This window comes from Chaetodon auriga, chromosome 14 (genome assembly GCF_051107435.1).
Source record: "Chaetodon auriga isolate fChaAug3 chromosome 14, fChaAug3.hap1, whole genome shotgun sequence".
NCBI classification, from domain to species: Eukaryota; Metazoa; Chordata; class Actinopteri; order Chaetodontiformes; family Chaetodontidae; genus Chaetodon; species Chaetodon auriga.
In genome coordinates this window covers 14,044,166-14,060,300 of record NC_135087.1, presented here as the reverse complement: position 1 = coordinate 14,060,300, position 16,135 = coordinate 14,044,166, and the positions used below count along the sequence as shown (strand labels likewise).

At 42.3% G+C, this 16,135-nt stretch overlaps 3 protein-coding genes across 4 annotated transcripts; 2 read left to right on the top strand and 1 right to left on the bottom strand.

Moving 5' to 3' along the window:
• The first annotated feature begins 126 nt into the window (after positions 1 to 126).
• LOC143331355 (uncharacterized) lies at positions 127 to 1,785 on the top strand. Its single transcript, XM_076748134.1, has 2 exons — positions 127 to 1,199; positions 1,581 to 1,785. The coding sequence occupies exons 1-2, from the start codon at positions 198 to 200 to the stop codon at positions 1,668 to 1,670; spliced, it is 1,092 nt and encodes a 363-aa protein (XP_076604249.1). The 5' UTR covers positions 127 to 197; the 3' UTR covers positions 1,671 to 1,785.
• A 145-nt stretch (positions 1,786 to 1,930) lies between these two features.
• nek9 (NIMA related kinase 9) lies at positions 1,931 to 9,836 on the bottom strand. 2 transcript variants are annotated; one of them, XM_076748130.1, is made up of 23 exons: positions 9,037 to 9,836; positions 8,481 to 8,658; positions 8,337 to 8,392; positions 8,183 to 8,253; positions 7,974 to 8,079; positions 7,744 to 7,875; positions 7,546 to 7,656; positions 7,359 to 7,423; positions 7,191 to 7,241; positions 6,899 to 7,091; positions 6,483 to 6,627; positions 6,201 to 6,401; positions 5,992 to 6,038; positions 5,679 to 5,840; positions 5,475 to 5,583; positions 5,216 to 5,377; positions 4,908 to 5,075; positions 4,770 to 4,829; positions 4,472 to 4,659; positions 4,107 to 4,265; positions 3,866 to 3,970; positions 3,728 to 3,781; positions 1,931 to 3,635 (listed from the first exon to the last, which is right to left on the bottom strand). In XM_076748130.1, exons 1-23 carry the CDS (start codon positions 9,220 to 9,222, stop codon positions 3,456 to 3,458), a joined length of 2,889 nt encoding a protein of 962 aa, XP_076604245.1. In that variant the 5' UTR covers positions 9,223 to 9,836; the 3' UTR covers positions 1,931 to 3,455. The 2 variants fall into 2 exon arrangements, with proteins under 2 accessions (XP_076604245.1, XP_076604246.1); XM_076748131.1 differs by lacking the exons at positions 1,931 to 3,635; positions 3,728 to 3,781 and having other exon boundaries at positions 4,124 to 4,265.
• Positions 9,837 to 9,935: 99 nt separating this feature from the next.
• On the top strand, positions 9,936 to 14,573 carry LOC143331817 (C-type lectin domain family 6 member A-like). The gene is made up of 6 exons (XM_076748996.1): positions 9,936 to 10,396; positions 10,493 to 10,612; positions 10,813 to 11,076; positions 11,162 to 11,325; positions 12,117 to 12,262; positions 12,938 to 14,573. The coding sequence occupies exons 1-6, from the start codon at positions 10,333 to 10,335 to the stop codon at positions 13,083 to 13,085; spliced, it is 906 nt and encodes a 301-aa protein (XP_076605111.1). The 5' UTR covers positions 9,936 to 10,332; the 3' UTR covers positions 13,086 to 14,573.
• Positions 14,574 to 16,135: the final 1,562 nt, after the last annotated feature.

Genomic DNA, 16,135 nt, shown 5'->3' with positions numbered 1-16,135 from the left:
CTGTTAGCCACAGAAGGCCTCTCAACTCCACGACACAAGTCTCACCTGATTTATATGATTTTGAAAAAATCACTATTACAAAACAACCAAGAGGCCCGTTGTCACTCCAAGATCATTCAAGTGGCATCAGAGACACCACTGGATCCCAGCAGCATGCAAGAAAAGACTCACACGGATTGCACAGAGGAGAACTGCAGATGGCCAGAGAAATTCATGCAAAAGAGCTCATGCTACAGAAGAAACTGTGCAGGGTTGAGGAAAAAATAAGACAAAGAATTCAGGAAGACAGTGTTAACACCGCTGCAGGTGATGACCAAAAGAGTGAGGAGGAGAGGCCCAAAAGGGGACAAGCAGAGAGAGGAAAAACTCAGACAAAAACCAGGCTGTCTGAACGGCAGAGGAGTGAGTCAGTGAGAAGTGGAGAAATTATGCAAGAAATACGACAGGAGGATGTAAAACAACTTAGGAAGAGGCAAGATCAGAGGAATGAGCACAGAATGAGGAATATACATGAAGAAGAAAGGGCCAGATGGAAAGGAAGGGAAATCGAAGTTGCACAGAGTCCCCATTTGCAAAGAAAAGGATGTAACGGAACTCATGAGGTCATAGTTCGTGGGCAAGAATTGAGTGGAGACCTGAACAAATCGAGGTGGAAAAATGTGAAAGAGCACACTAGAAGAAAAGGAGAGGGTGAAGAAGATAATTGCATGTGGGGAGAGACAGGTGTGAAGGCAAAAGAAAGAGAACAAAATACAACCTCTGTGGGCGAGAAAGATTGGACAAGAGAAAAGAAATTTAGGGAGAGGACATCTAAGGACATGTACAGTGCAGACGAACGAGACATGCCTCAAATGAGTCAACAGAAAACTTCTCACAGAGCTGCAACAGAAAACCACACAGGTGCAGGAAGAAAACAGTCTGTGGAACCACTCCTTCCACCAGTTTCTAGCTCTCCTCATTCCAGCAGACCAGAGCAGGGGGAGGACAGACCTATAGGTAACACGTACGATGGCCTCCAGCTTCTTCCTTGCACAATCTGCAACAGGAAGTTTGTCAGCAAACGACTAGAGGTGCACGTCCAAATCTGCACAAAGGTGAAACAATCACATCGTCGAGTCTTCAACTCCTACATTAACAGGATCAAGGGAACCAAAGCAGAGGAGTACTGGAAAACCCACAGCAGACCCAAGACTCCAGAGGTAGGCCAGCAACATTTTTGCCTCTTTTAAAGGGCTGCCCTACCAATTTTATACACAGTTTATTCACTAGTAGTGATGTCACTAGGGTAATGTTTGAGACTACAAATGTTGAATACAGCCTGCATAACGCAGGTCTAGGGTTTGAAAAGCATGGGCGTTTACTAGCAAGGGAAAGTCTAATGCGAGGATGCTATTGGTTGCATTATGGGAAGTGTAGGATTTAGATTTTTCAGGCTCAACCTACAGCCCAGATTCCGTAAGAGGTGGGATGCTGTGTAAAACCTATATAATGAATGTGATCATTTGTGAGAATGGAGAACAGTACAAAGACAGTATGTTTAATTGTTTCAGTGAGAATATTTCCTCTTCTTTTTTACTAAGAAGAAAAAACTAAACCAAAAGGCCAACACAAGGAATCTGCACGAGGGTCAACGCTCAGCTGGAACTTCACAGCCAAGATGCTCGAAGTGAGCCCACCCAGACAGATCAAGCACGTCAAGTCACCTATCACCATCTCTTCATCGTCCGTACAGCCTCTGGATTGTTTGATTTTAATCTCTTATTAGAGGTTTGTTCCAGATCTCGTCTAAATCGTTTGAATATATTCCCCAACAGAACTGTCTCAACTAGTTTAACTGTTTTTAAGGTTGGCACTTTAATATCAACAAACAGAAATAGCTACAGTATACTGGAGCTCACATTGTGGTAAATACTGACAATGCACGCGTAAATAAAGATAGCTGTTCGCTTTATTTATATCCTTTACACAAAGCATGAAGCAACAGTGTGATAGAGATACAACTGTTACATCTGCATAATATTTGGTAAACTGTTGAAAAAATAAGCCACATTTTTAAATGCTGTCAACACACTGTATAAAAAAAAAAAATCACAGAAGGCACAACATTTTCATATTTGCACTAATATTGGTTTCAATAGCTTGATAAGGCACTGCATTTAACGTTATACTGTGTGGAAATACAACCAGTGTTATACTGTTGACATCAAACAGTTCACTGAGCACGACGCAGCAGATTCCGAACTGTCAAAGAGTTTTACACACACATATATTGTATATATACGTTTGTTATAACACACACAACAAAACCAACGGACCTCAAACAAAAAAACTAAATTCAATTACATATTTTTCTTTCACAAGTGATGAAAATATGGTAAAACAACATTTCAGGAAGTACCAAAGACAGTTAAAATGGTTAAAAAAATGCAATAAGAAAACAACATTATAGCTGCAAGGTCAGCTGTATTATAAATGCTTTAAAGGCCGCATTTTCCACATTTAAAGAAACTGTTCAAGTGTTCATACATGTCACAAAGAAAACAGACCAACATGTGCTACACCAACAAGAATTCAAGAGTCAACGAAGGCAATAAGAAGTAACCAAAAGTAGTTGTACAAAAAAAAAAGAATCAGTAGTTTCGTGTTTCACACAAATGTGTTTATATGTCAATAAAACATGCAAATGTAAAATATATATTTCTTTGCATGTTAATTACAATATATTTGTAATAGCTAACATGATAAATATGGAAAAAAAAGGTTTGAGAGGCTATTTTGTATTTGGCACTTTTTAAGAATATCAAATAACGTGAAAATAACAAAAATAAAGTGACAGTAAGAAAATTACGCTTTCACATTGGAAGACGGCGCCAACATGAGTCATGATCAATCTGGACAACATACTTGCTGCCCATCTCTCAACAACTGAGAGAAGGAAACCCCAATCTTTGCATGCATTAGCGATTAGCTACTCCTATTTGCATAAACTGGTCTTACCTGTTATGCGATAAATACTAAAATCTGAGGACTGAGGCCTCAATGCTGACATCATTTAAAGTCAACAATAATACCAAAACACAAACTTAGCATTCACATTGCAGAATAACGCTACAATCGCCATGACGATTGTCTCTCGCAGGTGTCAAGGTCCGATGTGTCATGTTGAATCCAGCCAACATTTCAGTCTGTGGAGAAACTAGCTAGATCACTGCACCCTGGTGTATGCAAGTGTGCATATGAGAATGTGCAAGGTGTTACGCAGTATTACAGACGCAATACAATCTTATCATGCAACTTAGCGCTCTGTCAAACCTATATACTGTCATGTAACCTTTGTGAATGAGCATGAGGCTGCACCCTCTAACCGAGCTCCCACTCCCCAGCTACCCAGCTTCAATGTGTACTAAAGAGTTTTGACACTTTTCTCCACGATCGGGATGTACGCAGGTTAAGTCTCACACACTGGCCCCGGCAGATCGGCCCCCGTGATTTGTGAATCCACCTCCTCTTCTTCCTCCATCCCCGGGCATCCGGTCAGAGCGGTGGTTTCCATTATCGTCGCATCCTGATTCACGTAAAGTTGAACGATTGATTGCTGCCCAGAGCCTCTCATTCTCCTTCTGCTGCTCACTGACCTACAGACAGCAGGAATACATGCTGTTACTCGCACACAAGGATCAAAATCAGCACCAAGGCAGGCAGGTGGCTTTTGGGAAAATGGTCTCACCTGCGCCTCAAGCATCTGGATCCTCATCTCTTGACGAGCGACTGTCTCCCGCAGCTGCAAAATAAGCTCTTCTGTGAAATACTGTGGGGTGTTTTAATTAGATCAAGACTGGCGCTGTTGAGTGTGCAGAACTAATACCTGTGTGACCTCACTACTTGCTCTGCAACATGCTCCTGACTCTCCTTTTTTGCAGACTTCAGTCCCCTCCAGTCCGTTGACTTTACCACAGCTCATTCGTTTAGTCTGTTGGACAAAGCGGGTGTGTTTCAAAATGCATTATTAGACAGTATGAACAGCAGTATTGTGAAATTTTAAGCTTTTATTTGGAGTATATAATTAATGTCTACATTAATGCAAAAGACAGCTATTTTGGCATTACCGATAGGCCTTTCTTACTGCTGACTGCTGCCGCCGCGGCCTTTAGCTCTTTCAGCTCCTCATAAGGTAGAGTGACGCTCTCAGAGAAAGAAGAGAGCCCGTCAGGAGTGGGAAGCTCAGAGTCTTCTGGCATCGGGATGTACTCTGCATCCTCGAGCTCCTGCAGGATGAGAACCTCTATGAATTAGAACATTGTAGCTCAGTTTCTATCCCAATGTTATGCTAATTTGAAGCTAATGTGAATGAACACTTGTTTCCATCCACTGCCATTATGTGATTATTAGAGGAGTCGCTAAAACCATTAAACAATTTGTTCTGATTCAAACAAGGGCTTCCTTGTTCCTTGGTGCTTTCATGGTGACAAACCTTTCTAAGCCAGAGAGGGCAGGAGCTGTCCCCAGTCTGACTTGCCGCTGACATCATCGGTGTCTCCATGAGGCACTCCTCCGTGTTATCCTCCATTGTACCCCCAAGACCCCTGTCACGACACTCTGTCTCTGAACCAGGTTCGATGTCCAGATCCACTGAGGAAGTGGATGCCTCCTGGCCCACTCCTATATATAAACACATACATGTACAATGTAGACTTGTATGTGTAAGGTTTATTCTTTAAGCAAAGACAATGACTCAATATACAAATCAGTGACCGAAGAAAAGTATTTACCACTGCCAACTGATAGTCCACTGCTGTTAGAGCGAATAGTCTTTGAGTTGAGCACTTTCTCTGCAAAGAGGAAAAGGTGTTAGACAGCTGGCCTATTGCACCAGTTCACTGTGTAAGTGTGCGGTTGTGATTACCAACCCATTATGATAATGGTGTGCCAACCACGACAAGAGAGGTCCGGTACATGGTGGAGGGAACCAAAGATGGGCCTTGGCATGGCGGGGCACACCTCTGAACCAAATCCTTTATCAGCAGGCATCCCAAGTCGCCCGTTTCCTGCGTTCCCCCATGCAAAGATCTGATTGTCTGTAAGACACAAGAACAGATGATATATCCTCGGGACGGAAAGTCTGAAGCAGTGGCCTCTGGGATGAAATCAAACACCGACATAAAATCAGAAAAATGCACATATTATTGCCATAGATGCATCACAGGACTGTTCTCACCCTCGGTGGCTGCAATGGTGAAGCCGTCTCCACAAGACACTTTGGTCACCGTCTTCCCTCCAAAGGGCCCAACGAGGACTTGGACACCCTGGTGTTTCTTAAAGTCCTTCACACCCTGCTGTCCGTACTTGTTGCAGCCAAAGGTGAGCAGACGGCCACGAGCTGCAAAGCCACAAATCACATCAAATAATGTTTCTTTGAAACTTTTTTTGTTTGTTTTTTAACTTATACAAGAAATATCAGCCTCTTTTTGCAGTACCATCAATAGCAGCTGTGTGGGTCTTCCCTGGAGCTATGAAGTGGATCTTGAACCGCGACAGCTGCTTTGCCAAGGTCAGTGTGGTGATGTACGGGATCCCCTGGTAACCCTGGTGTGGTGTACACAAAAATTTAAAAACTATATAAGCATAGCAGGATCACCGAGTGCCTATATTATTACTATCCTTTAAATAGAGTCCATTACCTCTCCAGGGTGGTTTTTGAGACCAGAGATTCCCTGGTTCAGACCAAGCTTGTTGAACTCATTGTTTCCACACGCAAGGACTTTTCCTGCTTCTGTCAAAAAGAAGGTTCCATCGCTGCCGCATGCTACTGAGGAGATGGTGGCGCCTTTGGGGATCTCCACCTGGAAAGACCAGAAAACAGAAAGTACTTTTGAAATAAATAGCTACAAATAAGACTATTTAGATCATAATTCTTTGAACACTTTGTATCGCGCTCCTGCAAGGCTTTAGCCTCTGACAGACAGTCACGGCCAGAAGAGAACAAAATCTTACTTGCATTGGAGAAGAGAAGTCATCCTCACATTCCAGGCCGAGACGCCCTGCAGCAGGAGAATAAAGCAGTTTTGACTGGGATCACTTAGTGTGACTGTACATTAAAGGACCACTAACCCCACCTGCTGGCCACAGTTATAACAGCAAAAACAACCTGGCAGAGGCTTGTTGACACCAGCCAGAACAGCAAATAAAGCAAAGCTATGTACCATACTCTCCGCAGCCCCACGAGAAGATGTCCCCACTCTGAGTCAGGACCACCACGTGGTTGTCTCCACACGAAACCTGACGGACAGGCCGCTCCTCAAAAAACTCCAGCAGCACTGGCTCCAAAATCTCCGTGCCAAGCTCACCCTCAACTCCAATGCAGCCGTAATAGTCTGAACCAAACATGTACATCTGGTCCTCATCTGCAGAAACAGCAGAGGTTTCAAAAGTGTGGTTACAGAAAAAGCTGTTTTCTTAAGTTCCAGGAAGCTTTCTTCACTCACCGGTGACGCAGGCAGTGAAGTCAGCTCCACACGCCACCTGTCGGATGGCCTTCCCCTGGAGCTTCTCCACCTTCTTTGGCTGCCGGTACGAGGCCTGGTCTCCGTGCCCCAGCTGGCCCACCATCTTGGCTCCACCTTGGACATTCTGAAGAGAAGGTTGAGAAAGTTCCTTATAGAGAAGGACAAGAACAACTGGATCCAGGAGGTCTCTCCCATATACTTTTCTGGATCGTGCATCTAATTTTGAACCGTTCTGAACATTTGAAACAATAATAATAATCCTTGATTCCAGTGTTCTGCTTACAAACTGGTGCAAACACAGGCTGGTTCACTTGATAGAACCCTGAACGGAACCAATTCAAGAACTCGAGCTAATGTGGTGGAGAGGGGCACCAGAGGGACGGATCAATACTCACAGCCCACGTATACAGCTCCTTTTCCACGGTCACCACTGCAAAGTGACTCTCGCCTGCACACACATGTTGGGCACTGCTGCCTCCTTTAAACGTGTCCATTTTCTGGGGGGTGAACTTCCCTCCACCCCAGAAGTACACCTCCCTTGAACGGGTGGTTACCACAGCAACAGGGGTATCAGTCACTGTACTCAGCCTGCAGTGCAACCAGGACAACAAATCAGTTAACACTACAAAATCTTACTTAAGGAACCACAGATGGGCTTTTAAACATCAAGAATATGAAACAACTTACTTTGGTTTTTTCATTGCTGAATTCAGCAGAGCAACTCGCTCCTCAAGCTCCCTAACAGAAAATGAAGTTGTCAGTAGCTGTTTGGACTTCATTGCATCCAATAGCATCTAAAATACTTTCCTATTAAGGAAATGAAGAATTCACTCTTTTCCCTTTCATCCAACTTACTGTCTGTAGCAGGAGATGAATGGCTGGTCCAGAATCTGCTCAGCTGTAGGCCTGTTTGCAGGATCCTGCGACACAAAAAAGATGTTGCCAGCTTTTAGCTTAGCATGCAGTATTATCTCTGACATCAACCCACTTGTTTCGTGACAATCTGAAACGACACTATTCCCTGATTATCCCCCTCACTCACTTGATCGAGGCACTCATACACCAGTTTGATCAACGCAGATGAATAAACATCCGAGTTCACCTCCATAGTCCAGTTGCCCTGGACTATTTTCACACAGAGGTTCAGAGGGTTCTTCGGGACACAAACAGCAAAATGAATGAATTATCAGATATTTATTTTCTCATGAATGCAAATAATCACAACAATTAAAAAACCTACCGTTGCATCAAATGTTCTTGTAAGAGTTAAGACTTCAAAGAGTACACAACCCATGGCCCAGATGTCTGATTTGAAGTTGTACTTTGTTCCCTGGCACAATTCTGGTGACATGTAATATGGAGTTCCCACACACTGGATTCACAGAGGAAGAAAAAGTGCAAAAAGAAGATGAGTAAAACATGTAATCAAGCTAAGCAGAAGCACATATCCCACACAGCAGCATGACTTACAGTCTCTGCCATTGAAAACTCAGAGTCTAGCTTCTTCGCAAGGCCATAGTCACCCAGCTTGATGAGGTCAGTCTTGGTCAGGAAAATGTTCAGAGTTTTGATATCTCTGCAAGAAAAAAAGAAAAGTCATCGTTAGACACAAAATACAAAGTCCAGTGACCTGCCAGATGCCTTCGATAAGGACAAGAAAACGAGCTGAATATCTTTACCTGTGTAAGATCCCAGCCTTGTGAATGTGGGACACTGCTGAGGCAATTTGGTACAGGTACCATATGACCACCTACAGAAACATGTTCATGGTGAGGATATAACAGAACAGACTGCTTGGTATCAAATAAACAGCCTGTAATGCTGCCCTCGTACCTCCTCACTGAAAAGTTTCCCCTTCTGTTGGTTGATTTTATCGTACAGGTTTCCTCCTGTGAGGAGAGGGCCGTTCAGCATCGTGTCACAGCAAATTCAAAACAAATCTTTATCTTAGTCGACGCCGACACAGCATTTTCTTACCGTTGCAGTACTCCAACTCAATGAAGAGGGAGTTTTTATCCATGAAGTGATTGAAGTAGGCTATGATGTTGTTGTGCTCCAGGATGGAGAGGATGCTTATTTCGTTCATGACGTCTCGACGCTCCTTCTCGGACAGCGTGTTCAGGTCCACCTCTTTCCATACCACCAGAGAGTTGTCCTGTGGAGGCCAGAGGGGACACCTCATGAATAATACCAGTATTAGGGTCCAGATGTGTCCCTCCAGAATAGACAAACATTCTCAAAAAAGATGTTTTTGGAGTGAGGGGCAGCATGAAAGGGTCTGTAAACCCATATACTGCAGTGTGTGCCCCCGTTTGTGATAGAGGATACATTTCTGATGTGTATCATCAGTGTTTCTCATCATTTCGGACTGTAAGCCCGCCTGTCTAAGGCTAAATAATGCTGTGAGGACCTGGAACACTGTCCTTACAGTGATGGTAAATGTCTGCACTTCAGGTTCATTTTAAACAAAGTTTTAATGAAGGAAACAGTGTGTCGCAGGATGTTTAACACTGTGCTGAAAGAGCCTTCTTACCTCTGTTCTTCTGTACAGAGTTGCTTCACCAAACGCCCCCCTCCCGAGGATCCGGATAGGAATGTAATGCAACTTCTCCTCTTCGCCATTAAATGTGCCCGACGCTGATCGCTCACTGACCACTGACCCGCCGCCCAAATCTGAATTTAGCGAGTCGAAATGTCTTTCATAGTCCTCCAGTGACATTTCTGTTTAGGGACTTGTTAGCCAGTGATGGAAATAACCCGAACAGGCCTTACGACAACTCTTTCTGAAAGACTCCTACAAAACCGAACACACGTTTAACATGTTACCCGTGTCGGCTAACAAACAGGCCTGTCAAAGTAACAGTACTACCGGAAGCCTCAAGGACGCTTCAGATATGCAAAGCAAGAAAAATACAACGTAGCAAAATACGTGCGACTATAGTAGCCGCGCCAGTGTCAAGCATGACACAACAAAAATTTAGAAGTTCAGCCAACTTTTGGAAGTTTCAGAATAAAAGGCTTCTCCTCAAGCGTGTTGTGGTGTATTTTACGATGAAAGCGAACACGGCGCATTTCCGGTAATGGCAGTAGTCATGGCTCTCTGTAACTTGACTTGGCTAAGTTAAGTTAGCAAAACAACAGCATAGTGCCGCCTGGCACAACAAAATGCTGAACTATCGTGTAAGTGTTACCACAATAAAAGAGGTTAAGCAAGTCTGCAACAAATACAGGAGTTTCAAATGTTTAACGTGTGTTGGTCTCGTCTAACCTCGGCTAAAGAGGCAACACAGCGAAGACTCGTCCATCCTTTTCTTTGACTTAAACCCGGAAGCTGTCAAATTAAACGGCCTCCTCGGCGAGAAGCTTTTAACGTCTTGTGTATCAAAATTTATTTATTTATGTCAGAATTTTAATTTCATACCATATTTTCAGGACTGATTCGGTGCAGGCCAGGTATGAATCTTACATTGATTTGAAAACTGTTGATGGATTAGAAAACCAGACAGAAATGTGTGTTTTTGCCTTAGCTACCACTTTAAATACCTGGCAAATGAGGCTACCAAGGTATCACACTGATACAAACATATCAAAATCAAACAGTGTCATAAAGATATCCGGCTTACTGATTTCTAACATAATTTCAATAACAGCGAAAAAAATTAAGACTTTCAGGAGACAATTTCTCATAAGAGAGAGAGAGAGGGGCAAGCAAGCAGTCAGATACCTGCGCACACACAGTTTTGTAATATTGACAGAGCCCCACAGATAAAAGTGACATGCTGGGGGGGAGTTCTGACTAAAAACCCGAAGGCCAGAGGATTATCCAGACATGTTTTCAAATCATTTCAATGGCACAGATGGAAAATCATTACACCATAATACACGAAACAAAGGTAGGCTTGTGTTCTTTAAACTGCCCTTGTAATGATTTAATATATATATACATGCTGCATTATTATCAGCTCACATCAAAGAGTGTGTTTGTTCAGGATCTGTGCACACAGTCAGAGTTGGGTCCAGAAGTCTTCCTCTGTATCCAGTGGTTATCGGGGGTTTAGGACTGCTAAACACTGCTCTGGTGTTAACTGCTGTTGTTCTTGGGATTTACTGTGAGTACAGCTGATCCAAGGAAGGTGTTGTATCTCTGCTTCACTTGTTTAAAGTCAGTTTGGAGTACACTGTATTAAACACTTCATGAAGTAAGCTATGGACATATTGGACGAGCTTAGACAAATCAATTGCTAACTCCATAAAGCCTGAGTATCACCTAAAAGATTTAAAGTGGCCCTCTCATTTGTACTAAACGCAGGTGGCAACGTCAGTGAGGTACCTGCTCCTGAACAAATAGCGGCACAAGCACTCATCACAGAGGTGAAGCAACTTCAGATAATGGAGACTGAAGCAATCAAAGCTCAAGAAGAGGCCCAACAAGCTTTACAGAAAGAACTCAGGGGCCATCAGCAAATGAAGCTGCACTTAGAGCAGAACAAGACCCTCTGTGACGGCTTTCAGAGGCAGCTTGAGGCACTTCATCTGGAGAAAGCAATGCTGCAGTCTGATTCATCTCATATGCGTGAGAGGTGTTTGTTTTTTGAATGCAATCTGGAAGCAAGCTTTTCCCTCTGGTTGTGGCTTTAACTCGTTTTCTTCTTTAACAGAAGAAAGCTGTGAACGATGTCTGCCCGGATGGTTTTTATTCAATACGTCGTGCTACTTCCATTCTAAATCAGCATCCAGTCTGGTGAAGAACTGGGCAGACAGCAAGGAAGACTGCATCAGCCGTGGGGCTGGTCTGAGTGTCATAGATACCTGGGAGGAGCAGGTGAGTCCAGTATGCTGTAGGTGGAAAGCAACAGGCCAAAGAGTGGGTAGAGTTTTTCTTGGTGATTGAAGTAATTTTTTGAAAAGTCTCTGCAAAGTATCAGCATGACAAAAGCTGCAAAATCCAGTTAAATCCTCAATGGTTGGTGGGAATGAAGCTGATGAGGAAGTTCAGCCGCCGTTTGCACAGCTTTATGTTTATGGAGCTGCAGAAGTTTCCTCATTGTCACTGTAGTTAGGAAAGATGTATCTGCTATCTGTTCCTCTTCATGAGTGAGGCTAGCAAGACGGGTCAGTTTGTACTTAAAAATATTGACTAGTGAGATTTTAAAGGTACCCTGGGTGGAGTTTTTGACAACTAGTGGCTCGATAGAATGATGTTTAATGAGAGGGTCCTGTAGTTTTTGTATCTGTTGTTCTACCAGCAGCCACAAAGATGCACATGCCCTGAGCATGGAGGTTCAGAGGGTTGTTATACAGATATGTATAGAGCTGCAGCGATTAAATGATTAAGCAAATAGCTGTCAACAATGTCATATACTGTAAGTCCCAGTGAGGCAGTATGTACAATACCAGGAGCTCACTTCAATAGATTGCAGCCACAACATCCACGCTCCTGACGTTAAATGGTCTGCTATGAATATATGTTTGTCATGTGAAAGCTACATTTTTTTTCAGACATGCTCTCCTCAGGATGTCATCAGTTGCGAGCGAGGCCGTCAATGGTGATAAATACAGTAAAGGTATACCTTTAAGTAGCACTTTGATGTTGTTTAACCTCTGTTTACCTAGCTAAATCTTTTCGAGTACCTACCAAAACTGGATCCAAACATTCGACAGTGGTGGAGTAGGCCAGGGGGTGTCTGGATTGGCCTTACGGACATTCAGACAGAGGGCCACTGGGTGTGGTTAAATAATGTGACTCTGCAGGATGGAGGGTAAGAGCTCTAAGACTTACTTTGCAGTGTTGCTGTGTTAGAAGAGTCATTTGATATTTCGGTTAATATGCTTATTCTCTTTCCTGTTGAGAGATAGATGAGAAGATTGATACCACTCTCATGTCTCATGGTTAATGTGTAACTGGAGCCAGCAGGCAATTAGTATAAAGACCAGAAGTAGGGCAAACAGCTATCCTGGATCTGGCACTGTGCCCAGCTGAATAATAACTGAATAACTCTTTAAACCACGATTTGTGCTTTAACATTGGTGTCTGGATTAACAAACTTCATATGAAGTGTTTATTACTGACCTTTAGATGTGCTGGCTAGAAGATTTGTTTAAAATTTTGTGGAAAGCCAGACTTTCAGTGGCAGTACCGACCTTCTCATTTACTCTCAGCGTAAAAAGCAAATAAGTGTAATTCCCAAAATGCCAATTACTCACGACTGTTACTACCAGACAGGTTCATGTAAGCTTTATAACCAAGAGTGAACCATGTCAATAATTCTCTGAATAACTGTGAAATTAGATATCTAATCATGGGCTGAGTTAAATTAAACTGATTTCAAGTGTATGTGATTAAATTACTTTTGGTGGATTAAAGTGAACAAAAGTATAAGTATAAAAAAAGTTATATAGAGAGATTTGAAAGAATAACTTGGGCCTTACTTCAGGTACTGGATACCAGGGGAGCCCAACAACAGTGGAGTACTGGGTGAAGACTGTGCCGCACTGATAAACATTAAAAACCCCAGGGCAACGTGGTTTGATGCAAACTGCCAGGAGAAGAAGGAATGGTTATGTGAAATGGAACCCAACTAGCTGTGGAGAGCATGGTGGTCCATATGCAGCCTGAGTTTGAGTCTCCTCAAAGAAGTTCCATGAGAGGAGAAGACCCAATTATTTTCCATAACAGGATTTTATTGTTTTTTTTTTACCAAAAATGTTCTGCAGTCATGCTTTAGCTCCATGTTCCAACAGTGCCGCTAGTGGAAAGCCTTCTTTTAGATATGCTCCATCTTCATGGAACAGATCCTGCTCAGCACTCTGGTATCTCCGGATAAGTTTAGAAACCTCATTAAGGCCGTTATTAATCTCACAGTGGTTATGTGTGTTTTAGCAGTAATACTCTTGAATAACACAGTGATGCTTTTGATTAATTGATACTTCAGTACAATGGATGTTTTTCTTCCTACTAATGAGGATTTTCTTTTAGCACATACCCTCTTTTGGTGCTGCTTGGTTCTAATTGTTTTGAAGTTGTTTAGTAGCAGCAGACCTGAAGTCCTGAAATTTTATGCAATCATTCGTGCAATAGCTGCAAAACTAATGATTTTCCCCTCATCCTGTGCTGTACTCTGCATTTGGTGCTAATTACCAAATGTTAGCCTGCTAAGCTAAGATGGTGAACATGGTAGCCATTATGCCCATGTTAGCGTTTTCATTCAATGTCTGTTCTTATGCCAACATCTGCATTTTGCTTAAAGCAGTGTTGTGCCTAAAACAACCTCAGGGAGGTCTGTAGACTCTTACTATGATGCAAACTTGACATACAGTGTATGTAAAAACAAGTTCCTCAATGTGTTCTTTTGTGACTGTACTACTTTAGTCTAACATTATGCTAATTCTGCAGATGTTGTATAGTGAAAACTGAAGAGTAGAGCTTGAAGAATAACTTTCAAAGCAACAGTTAGCTGTGTGGGCAGCAGGGGGTGCACATAACTTATTTCTGTGTGGTTAAATCTTTTCCCCACACTTTGTGAATTTGGCTTTGTTAATTGTTTTGTTTGTCCTAATTAAATGAAGTCTATAAATAAGCCTTTCCAATCTCGATATACTGGTTTAATTAGGAGAGACTTAGGGCTACAATATGAATGAAAGAAGAAAATTTTAAATAAGATTAAATTTATTGTGAACAGAAGGAATAGATTTGACCACAGATGTGTGCCATTTGTGATTGGATGAAGACAAGAATGAGCTGGTGGAGTTTAGAGATAGCAGGAAACTGACTCAGAAGGGATGGTGACAGAGATGGCTTAAAGGCTTAATATAAGAGAGTTAAAAAACTTAAAGTACTACTGACAGAACAGCCACCACCAGTGACATACTAGAGGGGATTTCTGAGTAAAAACCTGAAGACCAGAGGGTTATCCACACATGATTTCAAATCATGACAACAGCACAGATGGCTAATCATCACACCATGATACAGGAAACAAAGGTAGGCTTGTGTTATTCAAACTGTCCTTGTGACGGTTGTAATGCCGCATTATTATCTGCTGTTCAGCTTCAGTTCACATCAAAGAGTGTGTTTGTTCAGGGTCTGTGTACATAGTCAGAGTTGGGTCCAGAAGTCTTCCTCTGTATCCGCTGGCTGTCCTGTGTTTAGGTCTGTGAACACTGTTCTGCTGTTGTTATTGAGACACCTTTTTCACAAAGCATGTTTTGTTTTTTTTTACAGTAAAATACATTACAATTGAAAGCAACTTCTTATCTCTAATCACAGGTGGCAAAGCAATTAAAGCTCAAGTTGCGCAGGAGCCTGACAATGGTACATAAGACACAGGCGGATCAGTGAGGCACAGGCCGATGAACCAGTCAAAGACCCGTCCCCAGCCTGAAAATGAAAGCTTGATTGAACATTAGCATTTTTAAGAAACAACGAAAACAACTGCACATATGGCCAATGTCACACTTTACACAAATGAAATAGTAAAAACAGATTTGATTACATCAGAATTTGTGTATCTGTGTGTATGTGTATTTGTGTATCATTTATAATGATAGAAATTTAATATAATAATACAGATGATGCAGATATAGATGGATAATATTTAAACTGTGTCAGATCAGATTTAAAGGTAATCTAAAGGTCAAACGGTGGCATCAGGCAGGTCCTGTTTCAGCCTGATGTCACAGAAGTGCATGGAACTGGCAAAGGAACAAAGGAAGTGAACCAGTTGCAGTTGAAGAAGCCTGGGTAACTGCAGAGCAGATGAGGGAAGAGAGAGCGTGTGTGGTTTGGTGGAGCACTGGTCATAGGGAAAGGAGAGAAAGTCAGAGGTCGTCTGGTGAGTAAGTGGAAAATACCAGAGAAGGGCCTGGGAAAACAGAAATGTGGCTGAACAGGAGGAAGACGGAGACAGACTGTGACAATGAGTGTAGTTTGGCAGAAACACCAGCTTACGACACTCTCAGAAAATAACCATATAACTGAGTGAAGACACAAAGAAGCAATATCGATAAAACTCAGCATTTATAACTATGCATCTAATATCTATTGCAGTATCAATTGCTTTGTGTTGCTCAGGTAATTGTGTTTGTCATGATGCAGTCACTGCAGGCGCACTACTGCAGCTACCACTATTACTATAAGATTAGAATTCAAACATTAGTTTTAAGGTAATTACACACAACAAGATACTTTCTAATGATTTCTATTGAAACCAGAACTCTCAGTGGCCCCTACTTCTCACTGTTTAAACTATGGCAGCAATTATTACATCTGTAGTAAAGGTAATTCTTGAAATCTAATCTAGGTACAAGATACAAAGGGAGCCCAACAAATCAGGAGCACAGGGTGAGGAGCATGGGACACTGGAGGAACTGTGAGTCCAATCCAATACATGAATTGAAATTTCACCCCCACTTGGACTTTTTTTTTTTTTATTGTGAAGTTTTTTATACTGATTATATTGCTATATTGGCAAGATGAGCAGCCTAACTGGAATTGTAAATGTTCTGTTTTGACAAGAATACAGACCCTGTCCACTGTTCAGAAGTTTAATGATCTTTCCAATAATGTTAAGGTCCAATCACAAGAGCAGACGAGCAGGCCAGAGAGAACAGGTCTGAGAGGGAATCCAGATCCA